At 38.5% G+C, this 20419-nt stretch overlaps 1 protein-coding gene across 2 annotated transcripts in view; it reads right to left on the reverse strand.

Annotated features, from left to right (window-relative positions):
- Positions 1-8500, reverse strand: part of LOC116718326 (para-nitrobenzyl esterase) — a 32582-nt gene extending 24082 nt beyond the window's left edge. The window contains exons 1-5 of one of the 2 annotated variants that reach the window (XM_032560162.1): positions 8383-8500; positions 8000-8274; positions 4171-4444; positions 2301-2721; positions 809-916 (exon numbers count right to left, since the gene is read on the reverse strand). In XM_032560162.1, coding sequence (XP_032416053.1) covers positions 809-916; positions 2301-2721; positions 4171-4437 — 796 coding nt within the window. In that variant the 5' untranslated portion in view covers positions 4438-4444; positions 8000-8274; positions 8383-8500. Of the gene's footprint in view, positions 1-808; positions 917-2300; positions 2722-4170; positions 4445-7098; positions 7220-7999; positions 8275-8382 lie in introns of those variants that run through there. The other variant, XM_032560161.1, reaches the window with a different exon arrangement.
- Positions 8501-20419: the final 11919 nt, after the last annotated feature.

Genomic DNA, 20419 nt, shown 5'->3' on the forward strand with positions numbered 1-20419 from the left:
CTTTATTGGTCCAATGTTGGTCCATGCTCTTAAAATATGGTTTATATTATAATTTTTTTTATAATCTTTATGGCCCAGCTGAGCTCCATAATGTTTTTGAACAAACCTAATGGTTCCAATTTAGCTCCATATTATTTTAATAAAAACTTTATGGATGCAGTTTAGCTCTCTAATTAAAAAAAAGGCCCCAATTTAGCTCCGTAAGTTTTTTAAAACAAACTTTACGGCTCAAATTCACCTCCATCATTTTTCTTGAACTAAGTTTTTGGCCCCATTTTAGCTCCATAAAATACACAACAGCATGATGGGGCTGTAAGGTTCATGACAGAAAATAAAATGTGTTTTTGTGACAAACTGCAATAAAAAGTAAAAGATCAGGTTACATTATTTTTCTTTATGTTTGTTCTATTTTATCTCCTGAGTTTAGGGGCCTTTGACTGAATAATTGGGTCATAGGTCATGATTTAGGAGATATGCTGTACATGGTTACTTATTGGACAGAAACAGTAAAAAAAAAACTTTTCACAGCTTCAGAACCTCTGCAGAACTATTGATCCAATCCATTTTAAGGCTCAGAACCTTTCAATCTGATTATCCTTAAGACAAGTCAAATTATATTATTATAACCCACTGCCTCTAATCTTCTCCCAAATCTCTAAATTCTCCATTTTTATTTGGGTCAGGAAGTATTTAGCAGTCGCACTTCCTCTGAATTCCCCACCAACAGGTTTTCCTTCCACCTGATGATGGGGCCGATCTGTGGAGCTGATCTCACAGCCCGACCCAGTGACACGTCCTGCTTCCGTACCTGAGCTCTGCCCAAATATCGTGACTCTTCCAGGGTCTCCTCCAAACCCACGGATGTTCCTCTGGACCCACTTCAGCGCCGCGATCTGGTCCAGGAAACCGTAGTTCCCTGTGGAGGATTGGAAAGGCATCGATTACTTTGAGGGACCCGATTTCTTTCCACTGGCCCATTTTCACCTTCAGAAACGAAACCAGATCAGCAGATGAGCTAAATTCACCGTCTGCAGCTGAGGGAGAGCAGAACTGGGCCGGGGAATCAGGAGGAACCAGAATTAGAAACGAGCTGATGGAGGAGGAAAACGACTCAAGCGGTTCGCCTCCTCCTCCTCATCATCATCATCATCATCACAGCGTCATTTACCGGGTCGCTTCACATCACGGTCAGCGCTGTTCTGGGTTATGTAACTGAAGTTTCCCGGCCGGACTCACCAACATTAACCCGGAAATGAGCTCCATTTATCCACATCGCATTAACCTTCATTAGGTATTCAAATGTTAATGGAGGCGTGTTTTCAGGCTGCAGCAGCAGCAGCAAAACGTAAACAACATAAATATTAAAAGGCTCCAGGAGAGGAAAGAGCTGGTGATAAAAAGGCCATTAGAAGTTCCTTAATACAGCAGAGTGCAGTCGAAACCAGGCAGTGAACCGTCACTTCCTCAACTTCACTGAGCTGTAAAGAAAAAAAAAACATTTATTTTTATTCTGGTGCCTTTATTTGCCCAGAAATGATGCTGGGATTCCAGCTCTGACTGCACAGTGAACCAGAAAACATGATTTAGTTACGCTAAGCATCCCGTTGTTACTCCACCTCAACGATGCACAAGGACCAAAATGTGATACAAGACGACATCTTCAACTCCAGATGACAGGTTTTAGTTGCTGCCAGTGGTGGGTTCACTATCGCTAATCCGCTAATTATTCGTTTATCACTTGACGTAAACTGTTTGGAGCAACAGATCTTTAGAAATGTATCAGGATGACAAAGCGACAGAGAATAAAGTCTGGAAATACAAACATTTGTTTAAAATCTGAGCATTAAATCCAATTTTACAGACATTTCAAGAATGTAAAGAAAACTTAATAGAAATACAGCAGCAGTGGCTCACTAACAGGATTAGCTTCGGCTAGATTTTTATGTTGGCGAAGAGCTTTAATGTTAGCGGAAGTAACGTTTATGCTTAGTAAAGCTAACTTTTTATCTAGTGGTGCCCATCACTGGCTGTTGGTTCAGATTTTGTACCGATTTCTCATTACAGTCTCTCAGAAAACTTCACAAACTTCTGGGTCAATTTTAACAGCTTAATATTTAGGAAGAAAAAATAATAGCGATAAAAACTATTTTTCCTTCCCTTTCTTCACTGAAAATACTAACAATATTAATTTATTTTAGTACAGAGGTGAGAGAGAATCTGGGTTCTCAGAATAAATACAGTTGACATTTCAAACTGTCACCATCAGCAGTTTTTATGGGGTTGAGAATTGGCCGACTAACCTGAGGTGTTTCTTGGAGAACCTTCTCTCAACACCTCCAGAGCCAGGAAGCCGAAAGCGTTGAGTCTGTAGTTGAAGCTGACGTAAACCAGCTGAGTGTCGGCGGCCAGCTTCTCCGTGGGCGAGTATCCGGGCTCGCCGCCGCTGAGCGTCTGCAGGGATCCTCCGTGGATCCAGACCATGACGGGCAGCGCGGCGTCCGGCCGCAGCGTGGGCGTCCACACGTTGACGAACAGGCAGTCCTCCTGGCCGATCGCCTTCCCAGCGCTCGACATCGGCTGCACCTGAGCGCAAACGCTGCGGAAGCGCGTGGCGTCCGTCACGCCCTGCTTACACGGCGGGTCGGATGGAGGAGCCCAGCGCCGCTCACCGACCGGTGGAGCGGCGTAGGGAATGCCCTTAAAGGAGTAGGCACCATTTTCCTGCAAAATGCAAATGGGAATATCTAGAAATGTGCCGCCGCTTTAACACCATAATGCTGCAAACTTTATTTATGGAGATTTTAAATGACCCAGCAGACAGGAGGAGGTTCTGATGTTTCTTTTTTTATTTCCTGATTTCAGGTCTTTGCTTGTCTGATCTGAGAAGAAACTGGGCAAAGGTTGACCTTGAGTTGATCTCTTATGCCTCCAATAAAGACAGTTTTTTACTTTTCTGGCAAAGAACTAAAAATACAGAAAAGAATGGAAAAAATTAATTCCACAGAAAATTACAATTTCTTTTCCAGAAAATTCTGAATTGTTTCAAAATTCTCAAAAATCAAAATTATTCTGCGTAATATTTAGTAAGATTATACTTTGAATAATTAAAATTAACCACTGTGCTTTTCCTTTCTCCAGTTAGAAAGGTCTGACTGACAGACCGGCCGACCAGATCACGTCTGGTTTACAGTTCACATTTACAGTTAACAACAGTCACCCCAATTCAGCAACGTCTTGATATATTGAGCAACATTTCAGACAAAAAAATGGTATCGACCAAAATTGGAATCGGTAAGTTAGGCTTTTTAAAAGATTGGTAATCGGCGATCGGCCAGAAAACTGCAATCGGTGCAGCCCTAATTTTAAGATTAATCTCAAAAATTTTCTAGAAAAAAAACTTCTGAGTTGGAAAAGGCGAAACTTTGACGACCTGCATCAGAAGAAGCCAGAGGTGGTAAATCTGGATGTAATCAAGTTTCCTTCATTTCTGAAACAGACCTGGTTGACATGTACATGATGTCTAATGGTTGCCATGGCGACACCAAATTGCCCAACCGGCAGCTTTAGAGATGTTCGTAACCTCCCAGGTGAAGGACGAGTTGAGAGCAGGAGCTGCTTTCCTGCAGTCATTTCACATTTCTATCCAACCTGAATGGTGTTTTATTGTCTTTCCCATTTTGAACAGCCTAATATTTGTACCACATGGAAACAGGAAGTCACTAAAAGGTTTATTCTGGTCACACCTGGTATTTCCTGTCAGTACATTCACTACAGATTCATCAAATTTCATTTATAAAATGGGAACCAAATAAAAAATAATTTGAAGAAATATTTTGTTGTATATTTAGAATTGTATATTTATTTGTTTGTTTATTTAGTATTTATTTAGAAGTAAATACTTCCAGTATCACCTTTAGTATTTTCTGCTAAGGAGCCGAAATTTCATCTCTAAAGTCTGAAAAAGGGAAATGAAACTGAGACTGGAGATAAAAATAAGAAATGTAGATATTTGTGCTGACATCAGCAGCAAAAGTTTCCTGTTTTTATTCATCTAGATCAGATTTTCTTTCCCCAGGTCTGATATTTTATTATAAATTACATTTTACTTCATCTTGGAGTTTCTCACATGAAATATTTCTTGAGTTTTCTGCCTGTTGAGTCTCAACTCACATGTTTTCCTCTGAACTCGCCGCAGTCCGTCGACACCTGTGCGCGTCCCGGCGGCAGCATCTGCGCCACGTAGCCCAGGTAGGCGGCGAGCGCCAGCAGGGCGACCACGCCGAGGAAGATCAGGAAGATGCAGCGTTTGGACAGAACCAGGAAGGGGCTGATGTAGTGCCGGTGCCGGACGTACTGCACCTCCTCGTCCTCGTCCTCCTGCACCAGGTAGCGGTACTCGTTCCTCTGCGGGGCCTCGAACGCATCGTCCTCATCCATCTTCGCTCTGGAGGAGAAAAGAGCAAAAATAAGACAGCTGTGACTGAGATTTCCATCCAAAGAACCGGGAAATTAGGGGTTAAATATGGAAAAGAATCAGGATTTATCAAGAGAATTAGTTTTCAAAATAAGGCAACAGTGAGCAATGACCAGAGAGATGAACATGAAATAAGAAAGAATTTTAAAAAATGTATATAAAAACACAATAAAATACTAAAAATTAAACCTAAGTATCAATAGAGAACTAGAGCCAATAAACAAAAATAATAATCCTGATGTTTTTTCCTCATAATTTAATCTTCTGAGATCAAAAGTCTAAATTCTGAGATTAAAATCAGGATTCTGGCCACTAACTTAAAAACAAATGTGATTTAAAACATTAAACTGCATATAGTGATTACATTTAATCAGATTTTTAAATTCACTGATATTTATTGATGGTCTTAAGGAACAAACAGTGGAAAAAATAACAAAAATAACACTTCTGACAATACTGTCAGTTTTTCCTTTATTTACCATCAATAACTGAAATTCATCATGATAATAAACTTGTTATAATAAATGACAAACTATATGATAAATGCCCACCCTAACACCAACTCAATATAAAATAAATTTCAATATAAAATCTAAATATTCATGACTTTATTTATTTTCTGCTGTTTCTGTAGATCAGGACCAAAACAACTACGACTATAAAAAAACCAGTGATGTGACCAGAACTGTCACAGTAAACGATAAATTGCCCAGTAAATAATTCTGATAAATAAAGGTGCACCGATTTCTGGCCGATCACTGATCTATTAAAAATCCTGAACTGTCGATTCCGATTTTGGCTGATGCCTTTTTTTGTCTAAAATGTTGCTAAATATCAAGAAAGTTGATCAGTTGCCAACAGTGAGACGACTATTGTGAACTGCAAACGTTTAGACGTCTGGTGGGCCGGTCTGCTAGTCCAACCTCTCTCACAGCAGAGCAGCAGAAGATAGCAGTTGATTTAAATTTGCTCAGGTAGATAAAATCAGTAGTTAAGATCGGCTTCACATGTACAAATCAGATTTCCCAAATTTAGGGAAATCGGCACCAATAAATCGGTGCATATCTAATGATAAAAGATAATATTTTTAGTTTTGAGACAATTTTTGAGCAATATGTTTTGATAAAGAAACAATAATGCCATAATAATCACACTGGAACTGGAAGATATTTTAAATATCCAAAATAAAACCAAAAACAATAAAAATGTTAATGAAAACCACACACAGCTGAAACATAAATAAAATGGATTATGACGTAAACAAAATTCATCTTCAACTTTTCAGAATGGAAATTATCGATCTTGTTTAATTTATCATCCGATCAATTGATTAATTGATTAATTGCAACATGTTCATGACTGGAATTTTAAAAAACTACCAGCAGGATGTGGAAGTTATTCTTGTAGATTGTAATTATTTTAATAAAAGTCAAGAAGACAAAATGGTGATCTGATCAAAACATTAAAAAACAAAACAAAGCAGTAAAATGCAAACTTTTAAGGTTTAAGTGCATGAATACTAAATGGTTTGTATATTTAAGATATTCATAAGTAAATCGTTTTATTTGCCGAGTTGCCTGCGGAGTTTAGGTTCCATTTTCTGCCTGAATGTTTAGTTTCAACCTGCTGAGGCTGCAGCCTGGCGCTGAGCTGGCAGACAAAGATGGACGGATGATTCATGGAGCAGAACTAAAGTCCAGTTCGGGTTGGACTAGTGCTGAGTGAAAAAGCAGCCATGGTCCAAAGAAACCTGAGAAACCTGCTGATCCACGTCACTGTGAGCGATGAAAATAAAACCCAGAATACACGGAAATGAGGGCTGGCTTAAAACTTTTGCACAATGCTGTGCTCTTACCCTTAAATGTTTAGTAGAAATCTGACTTTACCGCAAATATTCAAACTTTAACCAAAAAACTGCGACAACAAATAAATTATTTTATACACAGATATAATTTTAGAAAATAGCTATTTTTGTTATTTATTGAATTTCCACAAATGGTACCAGAAATGTTTTTAATTTTTGTATTCTTTTTAGAGAAGAAAAGTTGTTGAGATATATCGTCCACTTTTTGCGAACATTTTATGTTTTCATCTTCCAAAACCTAAAAGCATAAATAAAATGGTGCTTCAGCAGAAACACGTTTCCTTCTGTTTACATAACATCAGATATTGTCTTTTCCCAAAATGTCATGTAACATTTGCGGCTCTAAACAAGTTTTATTTGCCTGAACTTCGGTCAGAAATGTGCTGTTTTATCCTGAGTGTTGCGGATCTCTGGACTAACCGTCCAGGAAAACAACACAATGCGTGGAAACGAGCAGCGACACGCAGGGAGGAGAAAACACAATGCAGCCAGTTAAACCAGTAAAACACCCAGAAACTCCGTGTTTACAGGAACAAAAGCAGCAAACCTGCATTCATGCTTATCCCAGTATGAATTCGTAAATAAATTATTAAATTCAGGGGACGAAAACTGTCAGAGTATAAAAGTTAAACAGAGAAAAGTTTCTCAGAGCAGAAAAAGGTCCTGTAAACATTTAGAAATAAACCGTTTCCTGCAGAATCAAACCTGAACTTTCTGGATGAAATCAACAAAACACCAAAAGAAAAGTTTAATGACTCACCATGTCCTACAACTTCCCAAATCTTTAGAAAGTTTAGCTGTCAAAACCTGAAGTTGACGCAGTTTTGAACAGTCCGAGTGCGCATGCGCGGTAGTTTTCCCTAATAAGGACATTTAAGGGGCCAGTACACCCAAAAAGGACTCAATGAGGGACAGCGATGAGTAAATAAAACCTTTCAAAACAAATTTAGATTGAAAAATAATAGAAAATAAAAAAAATCATGGTATTAAAGGCAATTTAAACATTCTAACATAAAACTATTTAAAGGAACCGTTCAGGATTTTTGAAAGGATTTTCTGCTGAAAGATTACGAGCAGTTTACCTGCAGCAGGTAACACCTTTAACTTCCTTATTTCAACACAAATCAGTATTAGTTTCACATGTACCAGCAGTAATGTCACAGTGTTTCATACCAAAGGTATTTTATTAATGTTTAAAACTTTGCCACGTTTATATTGGGCACTTCTTTACAAAGATGGGAATTATTTAAACTTAAAATGGAGACAGGAGGAAGAGAGTTACAAATGAGCTTTAAATATAACAGGAACATGTAGATGTTTACTGCCAAAGTAATACCTGACAGAAAGTGGGGCTGTATTAAAAAAAATAAAATATTTTAAATATTTAGTTTGCTGCCTAAATATCTGTTTTGCAATTGGTGGCATTTATTAGTGATTGAATAATCTTGTGAAAATATGATTTAGAAAAATGAATCCCCATTATTTTCTCTGTTAAAACTGTTCATTTTTAACAATGTAATCAGGACTGAGATTTGGAGAAGCCATAGAACTAAAGTCTATAGAATGGTTAAATCTGCACCGAATTACAGATTCCCCCTGACATGGTTTTGATTCGCAAAACTTTTTGATTCATTTGTGAAAATTAAAAAAAAGGCTTCCACCTGCAGAAGGAGCTGCTTTGAGAGAAATCTTCATCACATCATCAGCTTTGCTTTTCGCTGCTCCGTCAGGTCGCAGCACCTCCACTGAGCCACTGGACGGAGGCGGCATGTGACCGCAGAGTTAACACAAACCACATTACAGTAAAATCCATCCAGATCAATGAGTGTCCCGCTAAAACGCCCTCAGTGGCCCTTTGGTTGCAGGAACTGAAGCTGCTGTTTGCCTGCTCAGCTGCTCCGGCGCCGATTCACAGCGAACCAAACACACCTTCATCCTGGGGGTGGAAAGAGGTTGTTAGTTAAAAACCAGGGGGGTTAGAGGGGCCCGAGACCCCCAGAGCTGCTGACCTGCAGCTTTTAGATGCATCCCTGCTTCTACACACCTGAAATGTCTGAGTTTCCTCATCAGCAGTAAATCCTTCAGCTCTGCAGAGGCCTGACGATGAACACTGTAAAAACTATTACACTGATAACAATAAATAAATAAGGCAACATTTTCCAAGCATCTTGGTACGATGGAGTATCAGGACCACTGGAGATAAAAAAAAAAAAAAAAAGAGGAGCAAATTTCTGCCATAAAAATCAGAAATTTTTCTGGAAAAACTAAACACATTTCTGAGCTCCAAAAGTTGAAATTTTGTTGGAAAAAAACTCAGAAATTTTTTGATTAATCTCAGAAATTTTCTAAGAAAAACACAGAAAATTTTCCACTTTTAGAAACGAGAAATTGTTTTGTTTCCATCAAATTTCTGAGATTGATCTTAAAATTTTGGAGTTTTTTCTAGCAAATTTTTGTCGTTTAAACCTCATAAATAATTTTTTTGTTTTCTTTTTTTCTTTAGAAAATTTCTGAGATTAATATCAAAATTTCAGATCTTTTTTTATTTTTAGCAAATTTTCAACTTTTCAAACTTTCCTTGTGTTTTCTAGAACATTTTCTGTCTGAAATTTACTCTTCCTATTTTTATATTTCCTATTTTTCCGGTGGCCGTCAGGGCAGCCAGAAGCGACAGCAGGAATTCAATGATTTCTTTCTGTTTCCTGCTCAGCTGGAGCCACTGGGGAGGAAATAAAGCTCTAATCCAGCAGATTGATCTCTTCTTTGTTAACAGAGATGAACCTGCAGCTTCTGCAGCAGTTTGTTGTTTTTATTCCTAATGGAGACGCCTTGCTGCATCGCCGATGTTTCTGAAAACCTTCACACGGATCGGATCCGGTTTCCCTCAGCTGGATATTACCGTCACTGATGGTTTAAGAATCTCGTTTAGCCTCCTGGTGGGAAACATTCATCACATCCAGGCCGCAGTTACTCCCAGAGTTATTCTGAAACGGTGCTGAAGACTGCTGCAACATTAAATAAAAATCTGCATCTTTTCTTCTTTTCCAAAAATATTTAAAGATTTTCTTTTGCTGCTCTTGTTCTGATCAGATGGCAAAACTATGACAGTGAAATAAGAAAAAGCAGAAGAACCTGACTCAGGATGGTTTGTGATGTACGGAGGACTAATCCTGCAAAAATTGGCAATAATTAAAAAAATAAAAAAGTGGCTTGATAAAGGAAATAATGAGAGAAATACACAATAAGACCTTTCCCTATTTATTTGATTTTACAGTGTAACATATATTACCATTTCTAGTAGTATTAGTTCAGCATTATCATTATTATCTAATTTGCTTTTGTTTCTCCAAATCTTATTGTTTTCTCAGTTTCTTTTTTATTTCATTATTTCTTTCATATTCTGTATTTATTTAATATGTATTTTTAATTACTGTCACATTTTATTCATTAGTTTTCTACTAATGTTTTCCATATTCTGTATTTATTTTTTTTATTTACCATATATATTTTTATTTTATACTGAGTCATATTCTCCTCAAATATTTCCTCTTTGCCTTTTCTCCCCTCCTGTTTTATCCTTTGTCTCTTTATGTTTTTTTTTTTTTAAATTATCATATTTTTTTTATTTTACCATCAAATTCTTTGGAAAATCTAAACTGGAAAATGGGGAAGGAATTTAGAATCAACCAATTTCCATAAAATTTGTACTTTTAATCTTTGGATGCAGTAGTTGGCATATTTATATATTCATCTCATCTCTATTTTGGCATGATTGAGCCTCCATACAGCTGAGGGATCTCTGCAGCCACAAACTGAGGGGCGACAGATCTGAAAAGTGACAAATAAACCCAGAACAAGCTCAAAAACATGAATACAAAGATGCTGTTTTATTTAATAAAATAAAAAATAACAATAGTAATATTTTAAGATATCAAAAAATTATATAAGTGAAACAGAAATAGTAGGGGAGAGGGAAGAGATCAGTTCTTCTCCAGACAAAACACAGATTCTTATTTTAACAGGAGAGTGTTGCCCTCCTGAAAGATGCACCAAGTGAAGCATCTCTTGCTAAAATCCGTTTTAGGCATCATGGACGTTTCCGGCTGTAAACAGCAGTAAGTCTTAAGGATCCGCTGCTGCTGAGATTCAGTGTGTGGCCCCAGAGGAACGTAAATCTGCGATAGGGAGGGTCTGTGTGGGGATTACAAGAGGAGCGCAGCTGCTTCCCTCTTTGTGTGCAGCAGCTGATTGCTAAAAGATACAAAACTAGAAAACTGCGTGTGTGTGTGTGTGTGGGTGTGTGTGTGTGTGTGTGTTGGCCCCGGGGAGCCCAGCAGCGTCAGAGCAGCGGGGGGGAGCAAACAATACCCAGCATCTTCAAAGACACTGTCAGTGCTGGCTGGGGACGCTGCTGCAGCACGTAAAGTGATTTTAATCTTTGAATATGTTTACAATGTTTTCCTATGTAAAGGCCTGTGGCAACAGTGTTCTCAGTCAAAATGTAAAACCCAGATGAATTCCTCTGGTTCCAGAAAACGTAAAAGAATCACAGCTAAGTGGATAATTACTGAAGCAGGACAGTTTTCTTAACAAAGAATGTATAGATGAGTTTTGGCAGACAAGAAAAAAAGGTCAGAGTGAGCGCTCTTACTTTATCAGAGAACATCTGAGCATCCGTCCATCCGGCCTGATCAGCTTTATGTAGCTGCTGAAGAAATGCTAATAGTGAAGCTAATGCTTCATTCAGCACTTTTGCTAACTTTAAACATTTTCGGATAACTTCTAAAGCGTTAATATACTTGTCTGTTTTTCAAACCTTCAGCTGAATAAAGTTCAACGTGTGTTGAAGTTTGTTTACCACCTGTTCAGAATAATTCAGTTAGAAGTTCATGGTCATGCTCTTATTTTGAAATGGTTGAAGACGCAGCAGTTCCGTTTCCTCTCCTCACATTCTCTCTCTCTTTCGTTTTTCTAATAACTTTATTCAAACAGGAAACATACATGAACAAAATAAAACACAGTAGAGAACAAAATCTAAACATGAATACAACATTTAATGATCTTATAGAATATGTAAATTATGTCAAAAATAAAATTAGTTGAAATATTTAAACGACAGATAGCACTTTAACATTAGCTTCTGCTGAACCTTTCATGTCACCAGAACTATTGTTTATGACTAGTGCTTTAGGTTTAGTACACCACAGCATGATGCTGCCAGCACCATGTTTCATTTTGGGTGTGGTGTGTTCGAGGTCAGTTTGCTGTTTCCATGCAGTAGTTAGTGGTAAACTGCCAATAGGAAATCTTAGTTTGTGTGTTGAAGTTTATGGTTTTAATCTGACAAACTGGGAATCAATAAATCTGTGAGACACTGGAATTAAAACGATGTTTTTTGTAACCTGGTGGATCTCTGCAGGTTGGGATAAATCTGTAAAAACTCTTGCAGATGTTCACCTGCACTAATCAGCTACAACACCAAATCATTTTCTTTCTCAGTGTCTGAGCCAAATGAATGAATGACAGTTTGACTGTTTGTCAGCATTTTGACTTCCTCTATTCAGCCCTCAGTGTATCATGAGCTTAAAGTTGCTTTGTAGAGCTAAATGTGACTTTCTGCCTTACAGAGTTCGAGTGTCAGATTTTTCTCAACCTTCCTACAACCTTCTCATCTGAGTTTGTAAATCTGCAATATTTGAAAAAGCAGTAATTTCATAAATATGATAAATTTGAGATGAAGACAGCAGCTCTGTTGCAGTATGCTGTAAATGTTCACAGCTCTGTTTGGTGCATTATTTTTGAAAATATGGTTCCTACAGATAAGTTTTCCCTGTCTGATGCCTTTCTGTGTCCTTCGTGGAGCTTCTCTGACTTAATTACTGCAGATAAAGAAGACATAAGAGGTTCTGAAGTGGCTTAAGCCTGGAGAAGGAGACGGATTTATCTCTCATAAGAAAACAATAAAGGCCTATCTCTCAGCAGCAGCAGCAGACTGCTTCTGGCAGATTTAGGCAATTACAGAGAAAGAGGAAGGCTGCCACTGCTCGTCAGCTCTGAACCATAAATATGTGTTTCTGCACTCGGTGCTTCACACACGGAGGAGGAGAGAAGGGAGTCAAACACACTGAGCAGACAGGAGTTCCCCAGAGAGCCTCCCTCGGTTTGTTTCTGGGTTTCCAGGCTCAACTGGAGTGGAAGGATGTAGTCCAGGTGAGCTGCGTCTTTTCAGCTCCAATAAACCGGCTGTGACGGAGACGGATCCAAAGAACGAGGAGACGGGCCGGAGCGATGGAGCGATGCTTCACTGCTGTTTTCTCTGCTGGTCCATTAGGCGTGTACGGGGAGCCAACTGGGACAAAACTTTCAAAGTTTCTCCATCCAGTGGGAGGGAGGGATTTTTACAGGAAGGGTTACATTCACAGAGAGAGTTTGTTAAAATGAGAAAAGTTATTTATTTAAAATGAACAAAGGTTTATTTATGGGATAAAACATATGGAGGTGTAACATACCAGAGAATGTGCTTGGGTGTTTTTTAAACCATCACAAAACCAAACAAATTGATGGTGATGTTTTCTTGCTTATATTCCGACAATAAGTGTAGCTCCAGTATTTTGAAACCAAACTAAGCCAACAGAAGTACAAAGTGAAAATGAGTCACATGCAATATACAAATCTAGACAAGAAAACATGAAAACATGCATATATTTTCAATTTTCAGCAGTTAAATTAATTTTTATGCATTACTTGAGTAGAAATAGTGAGACTGTAAATGGAGAACTGAAGGAGGGTAAAGACTGATCCCTGAGGTTCACCATAAACCAATTCATGGAAGTATGATCCAAATTGAAAGGTTTTATGGTGTTTAATGTTGCAGGATTGTGAAAGGCTGAAACCGACAGATAAAAGATCAAAGTAGTTTGTTTTTAGGGAAAAAATGATTTATTTTGTTACAACAGGAAAACCTGCTGTTATAAGAGATTTATGTCTAAAAACTGAGAGAAAATTAGATTTTGGGTGCATTCACACCAGCCTTGTTTACTCCACTTTACATAAACATCACAGAAACTTTCCATAAGAAGGAAAGACAAAGAAATAAATGCAACCAAATAGTTTGGATTATTTCTGAGTAATTTTCTCAGAGTTAAATCACCATGTGACGATTGGTTGGTTGGTTGGTTGTGTCTTTTTCATGATGTCACACAAACAAACATCAACATGAAGTTAATAAATCAATTTTCAACCAGTTTCTGCACCACAGAGTTAATAATGTGGAAACACGTTTTCACTGAGGATCTCTAAAGGTTTACATATTTATCATTTAAATTAACATTTATTATCACAGTGACTACATACTAATTAGACCAGAGTGCAAAACAAAAAATTAGATGTGAGACTTTCCTGCTCCAAAAGGAAAAATAAATATTTTTGTAATTTTTTTTCCCTTAAAACTGCACAACCAATGATCATACCATGCTTCATAATGACAGCAAATATATATATATTTTTCTAATTTTATTGATACTGAACACTGTGAACACATGAGAAAACCAGCTAAATTATGGCATCCTCGGCCATCAGTGCCGCCAAAAGCTGATTATTTCATTTCCCACAGCCAGGTAGCCCAACAGTGACTCAAAGTAAATGAAATTTCTTCAGTAAAAACAGATTAATTTAGCGAGCAGCGTATTAATAATCAGTGTGTGAAACACTGGGAGCTGCAGATGAATTTATTATGAGCAGCAGGCTTGTTTTGCCTAATTTTCCCCAATACAGAGAGCAGTTTTTGTTCCAGTGACTGCAGGTTATGATTAACTCCAACACAGTCATCACACTCAGCCCAGTTATCATTATTATTATCTGAAAAGCTGCACTGCTGCTCTCTTTCTTCCTCTCCTCTCATGAAGCTGTTTCTTCTTCTCTAACTGTGAATTTTCTGCAGAACTTCCAGTTTTCCACCGGATGGACGAAATGCAGACTTCAGCAGATAAAATCTGGAAATGCTGCAAATTATAATTTTTAGTCAGTCGTGTTTTTATCTGATTGTCTTCTAGTCTGCTTCAGCGAACTGAACAGGCAGATAAAGGACAGATTTCTGAGGCGGATGAAGTAATGGGAGTGGTGGGCAGCTGTTTCTGCGTTTCAGACTGGAATGGAGAGCAGCAGAGCTTCATAATTATGAGCTGCGTATCGCAGGGTAACAATGTGTTGCATAAATAAACAGCAGCATGAAGCACCAGAATGCAAAATGGAGCTGATGGCAGCAGACTCCGGCTCGTTCTGCCTGAATTCATCTGAACTATTGACTAAAACACCCAGGAGAACATTTCTCAATATGTAGCTTAGCTCCAAATGAGGCCGGCTGTTTTATCCGGGGTCAGAGGTCAGAGGTCAGTGGCCCCTCATTTGCTGATGTTTTGCTCTGATTGTTCACTTTGCTCCCACTAAAGGGGACGATGATTCAGATCCGCTTTGATAGCCGACACTGTAGAGTCATTTTCTATATTCTAGTCAAAGATTGCTGTGAGGAAAAGTGCTGCAGGATGGAAGGTTCTGGGTTTGAATCCTGGACTGGACTGGTCCTGCGTTTAGTTTGAATGTTCTGCCAAAGTGAGTGCATCGTTGTCCGGGGCGTCCACACATCCTGAAAAGGTCTGCATCTTAAATTACAGCCCAAAAATGTCTTAACTTTATACAAGTTAGCCTTAAATACATTGATCAAGACTGTTTATTTCCACATGTTGTAGTTTTTATTTCTCTCTGAACACTTTTCAACTTTCTTGTGTCACGTCTCAAATCTATGTGTATGAACTCAAAATTTCACACGCACAAATGTTGCCTGTCGTCCTACTGGAGGAGAGCAAGCGACTGTTGTCACATTGTTCACCTTCCATAGGAAGAACAGATCAGTTCTGTCTGTTTTGAGCCATTTTTAAAGCGTCTGTCACTTTAAATCCCAATGAGCTGCTGCTGGCCACGCCCCCAACTTAACGTTTACACTCACACATGAAAATGGCTGCAAGCAGATTTAAAATTATACAATCATACATCTTTGAAAAGCAGAAGTTGAGCCTCCTGCACAAACAACAAGAATGACAAAGAACAAGGTTTCTGGATGGTAAGTCAACAACCAAACACTTGTCTTTTCCAGCAGCCATTGTACAGCAGTAAAACCAGCTGACCAGATATGCTGGAGCTCAGCTTGGGTTGTTTGGCTGGACTTCACCAAAAAACATGAACTTATTGCCAACTAATTTAATGTGAGCAGCTGGATGTTTTTGAAAGACTTGGACTGGTTTTAGAAGCAGAAACCCAAATGGAAATAGAAACACGTGCAAAATATTAATTTTTCATTATTTAAGTCTGGAGAGAGCCACACAAAACACAAATCTGCTGCCAAGGGCCACAAACATACCAAGACTTTCACTATGCTGGACTATAATCCTCATAAAGTCAGTGTTGGTTCTGACCAGATGGTCTTTGTTGCTCCGTCAGGTTAATCGTTTCTGATTCCAACTGGTAAAGACAAAAAGACAACTCTGATAAGAGCAGAAAACTTTCTTGCTGTTCATTTTACTTCTGATTGTGTTTGTGCCATTAGAGAGGATCATTTAATTTATAGAGAAATATGCAGATGGCTCATCTTCTGTATTAGAGTTTGTTTCCTCTAATTAACAAAAACTAATTTTAGAAACGGAACATTTTCCATAAAACAGACTGAATCTAGTTGTGTAAAACTTCTTTAATAATTTGTTTTTAGCCCATTTTGTTGCAGATTTCCAGATTCAGACCGGAGTTTGATGGTTTCCTGCTGACAGATGTTTGAGTGTCTGAAAGCGGCGCCCTGTGGGAGGCTAAAGGACGATCCTCCTGCTGCTGCTTCGCTCAGCTTCCATATGCTTCCTGCTAACAGACATCATATCTCTTAACAAGAACCACCAGATGAGCTAATGCCTTCTGTCCGCATGGATTTTCTCTCCCCTGTCTGCCAGTGGATTTGGGGTGAAGCTGTGGTCTGTCGCTGCGCCGCTGATTGGCAGGGTCCTTAATTGCAACCACCTCTTTGTGAATAATTGATGCTCGTCTGGCTAAGTGGTGTGATGAAATATTAAAAAGCCAAAGGTTCGCCACCCAAGACCGTTTTAAAAGAGGATTCCAGGAAATGGACGGAGAATGAAGGCAGAAGCAGAAGCTCTGTGCAGCAGAGGTCACAGATTAATGTCCACCTGGTGCAAAGGTAAATCCTTCATGTCATTACTGGACCAAAGCATGAAAACCTCTTCACACAGTTTTCTTCTGTGGCGACAAATTAAAAATTGAAGTTGCTTTCGTGTCGCTGCAGCCTTTGAAACGAGTTAAAACGTCAGCGACGGCAAAATTCACCTTCTGACAGTCGGCCTTTGTTCCAGAAATCATAAAAAAATGAGAACGCATCAAAAATCAGTTTCAGAAAACCGAATGTTCCCGGATCCAGGTTCCACTTCTGTCTGGAGAATTCCTGCTGGACCAGTTGGATCATTTCTGAGTGCAAATAAAAAAGGATTAATGCGACTAAAAAGGAAGATTTTCTGACATGAGACCAGAAACACTCTGGATGTCATGTTTGTTAGAGTGGAGCCCATCTGCAGATACGAAGGGGAAAGGAAAGAGAAACGACTTTAATGAAGGAAACGCATCGACAGCAAAGACCTGGGGAGACGAGAAACTCCAGAAAACCTGGAAGGACCAGGAGACCAGAGACCCAGCAGAGAGTGAAACACAAAGAGAAGTTTGCTTTAAATCTGACCCATCACCTTCATGTCTTCTGCATTTCCTTCCTTTCTGACCAAATAAACCAATAGCGATAACCTGACCAAATAAATTAATTAATGGAAAAAAAAGCCAATTTTCAGAAAAAAAAGAAAGAAAAAATTCAATAGCAATTGGTTTATTTTGAAAACTGCAGTGGAAACAGTTTTTTCTCATCACTCGAGTCACATGATCAACAACTGGACGCCACCAGCGACACAAACATAGAAGAAGACAGGAAGTGGCAGGAGGATGATGGCGTGTTTTTAATGACTTATTGCATAAACAAAATTATTTACATGCGATTTTAATTAAATTTCTTATTTAATGGAAACACGTTTTTTCGACATTAGCAGAACATCGGCAATGTTTGTACTGGAAATGCAGCTGATGATGACAAAAGCAGGATCTGACAATAACTGAAACACATTTCATGTTCAAGGAGGAAGTGATTACTGGTTCAAGCTTCAGGTGAGACTAAATGTGCACTGTTAGCCTTTGCTGTATTTTTTACAGTTAAATACCACAAAATGCCCAGTAAAACTACCATAAGACATCTTTACAAGTAGTTACTGTAATTTGCATTGCATTATGGGTATAGTACATAGTATTACAGTAACTTACTGTATGTTTTGAATTTGCAGTAATTTACTGTTTACACATTACAGTAGTGGTACTGTACTTATAATATACAGTAAGAATTATATTTGATTTCCAACGGTCATCATAGCTGCTTCATCGTGGTTCCCTGTTTCTGTATTTTTACTCCTTTAGTGGTTAACATGTTTTTAAGGCAGAAAGAGAGCATGTACTTTTGTTTTTTTCACATCCTAGCTAACATTAATGCAGTTTATCTAGCTACGTCATCAAGCGTGGCTTCGCTTCCAACCAGCTTTTTCCCTGCAAGTGCAGCTCTGTCTCCGTGCTGTGGGCTCACACTGCTTCAGCTCTTCAAGACAGGTAAAAAAACCACTTCTTAGAAAACTGTGTGAAGCCAAAACCTAGTCTGGAAATGTACATTTTAGATGGAGTTAACGTAACTTATAGCATCATGCTATAATGCTATAACTTAGCATGAGCTGGTTTGTGCTGGTTAGCCTGGTAAAATAACGTTACCTTTACGTTACTAACTCTGGTGTTTTATATAACTGGCATATTGCAACCTTATAAGTTACGTGTCTGTAAATGAGGTGAAAGAAAGGAAAATATGATGTTGTTATTTTTTGAGCTGGTTCGGAGTTAACATTAGCTAAGGTGCTAATTTTACCGCTGAAGGTTTTAGCTTGACTTTTGCCGCTTAATCTTCCTCGGGCGGCTTTGGGTTGAGATGAGCTCAGTGCTGAGTGTCTGTTAGCATTGTTGCTACATCATTTGTCGAACAATATAACCTTAACTGATAATTGACCCCCCCCCCCCCCCCTCCCCTTTTCTTTTTTTTTTTACATCTAATGACTGTTCATTTGTTTAAACCATGATCTTGCAAACGTTAAAAGTGCAGATTAGCTACGTAGGTCAGCAAGGATGAATTTCTAACGTTGTTCTTTTTTTTCCTTTTCTTCAGATGACCTTTTTTTAACTCCCAAGCTTTTTCCCTCCAAGTGGCTGTGCAGTTCTGTCCTGCTGACTGCTAACATAGCTTCATCTCTTCAAAAGACAAGACAACAGGTAAAAAGACAGCTCTTCAAACATATTTGAAGCCACAAAATAGTCTGGAAATGTAGAGGAGCAGCTAACCTAATCTATAACTTTGAGCTTGCTACAGCTGGTTAGCCTGCTAAAGTACCATTACATCTCCAACATAGTGTATAAGAGTCTGTAAATGAGGACAAAGGTGAAAAACATTAAAGTGGTTTCTGTTATTTTTTGAGTTGGTTCAGCCACAGTGGCAGGTGGACAAAAAAAGTTAATTTCCAACCCTGGTTACACCTAAGGACTGTTCACATGTTTAAACCATGCTCCTGTAAATTTAAAGTTAAGTCAGTACTAACAGGTGCAACTATGTACAGGTGTAAATTCTGCAGCATTTGTACTTCAGAATTTACAGAATTTTGTAGTCATGTGAAGAAACATCAACACACAGCTAATTATCGGTTTGCATGTGGAGTAGAGCAATGTCCTGCTTCCTTCAGAACATTTTCTGCATTCAGGTCCTACATGCACAGGAGTCACCGCCATTGCAGAAGTCAGACTGAACACTTGTGGAACTGTACTTGTGGAATGTAATGCTTTAAAAAATGCATTTAGCCCCACAAACTGTCATTCACATCCGCTGTTTCAGAGTGGTAGCAGGATGTAGGGGTAAAATCTAGTCTAGTCTCCGGGATGAGGTTCTCAAAAACCTGTTGTAATCTGGGTGAACTGGCCCTTTAAATATAAATTACTACCAGTAATTCATATTTAAGAGAGTTTTCCTTTTATGTTTTAAAGGTATCTTCCACCAAGATGTCTGTTGAAATGGAAATGACCTTACCCACTACACCAAGGGTAATCATGCTTGGTAAGAGGAATATTTTCTATCACTATAATGTTTTTGTAGCAATGTATGTTATTGTTATGGTAGTCTGTACTTTTACTCACTAGCGTTAGCCTGACAAGGGTTTGTCTATTTTAGGAAATAGCTTGATGTCTGCAACCCGGTGGATGGTCAGTATGGAGGAGAAGGTATTTTTCCAGCCTGAGCAACTACATGACTTTGCCAGCGTCCTTGCTGTCTTTTTTGGGTCATATTATGTCTTCAATCTGGAGTATCAGGAGTCAGCATCCACCACGCTGGAGATGATACAACGGTAAGTACTCTACACCAAGCCATTTATGAATTAAATTTAATGACAGTTTGACTGATGATGAAGAACCATAGCTGATTGCTGTATTGTACGTCTTCATTAAAAATTACAATTAATATATTTTATTTCTGTTAAAAGATTCTTTGTGAGGATCAATCCAGATGTTGGTACCAAATGCACAGCCAAAGTCGGTACAAGCCGCAAGACGGGAAAGTCTTGTCAAGAGGAAAGTAGTCAGTGTCAACTCCCAGATCACCACCTTCCTCCAACGACTCGCTGAATTTGAATGGAGGACTTCCAACTAGGTAAGTATTTTACCAAATGTAAATGTTTATTATTTTGTTGTCTTTTCCTCCTATCTTGCATGCTCTGACTTTACTTTAGCCTTTTTAATATGATTTTAATGATTATTTATAAATGCCATGTGATTCCTACACAATAGCCCTTTAGAGTAGCCTGCATCTTTTCTGTGTCCGTGGTAAAAAGTGGATGTCGCTACATCTCTTAATAAAT

This window comes from Xiphophorus hellerii, chromosome 4 (genome assembly GCF_003331165.1).
Source record: "Xiphophorus hellerii strain 12219 chromosome 4, Xiphophorus_hellerii-4.1, whole genome shotgun sequence".
NCBI lineage: Eukaryota > Metazoa > Chordata > Actinopteri > Cyprinodontiformes > Poeciliidae > Xiphophorus > Xiphophorus hellerii.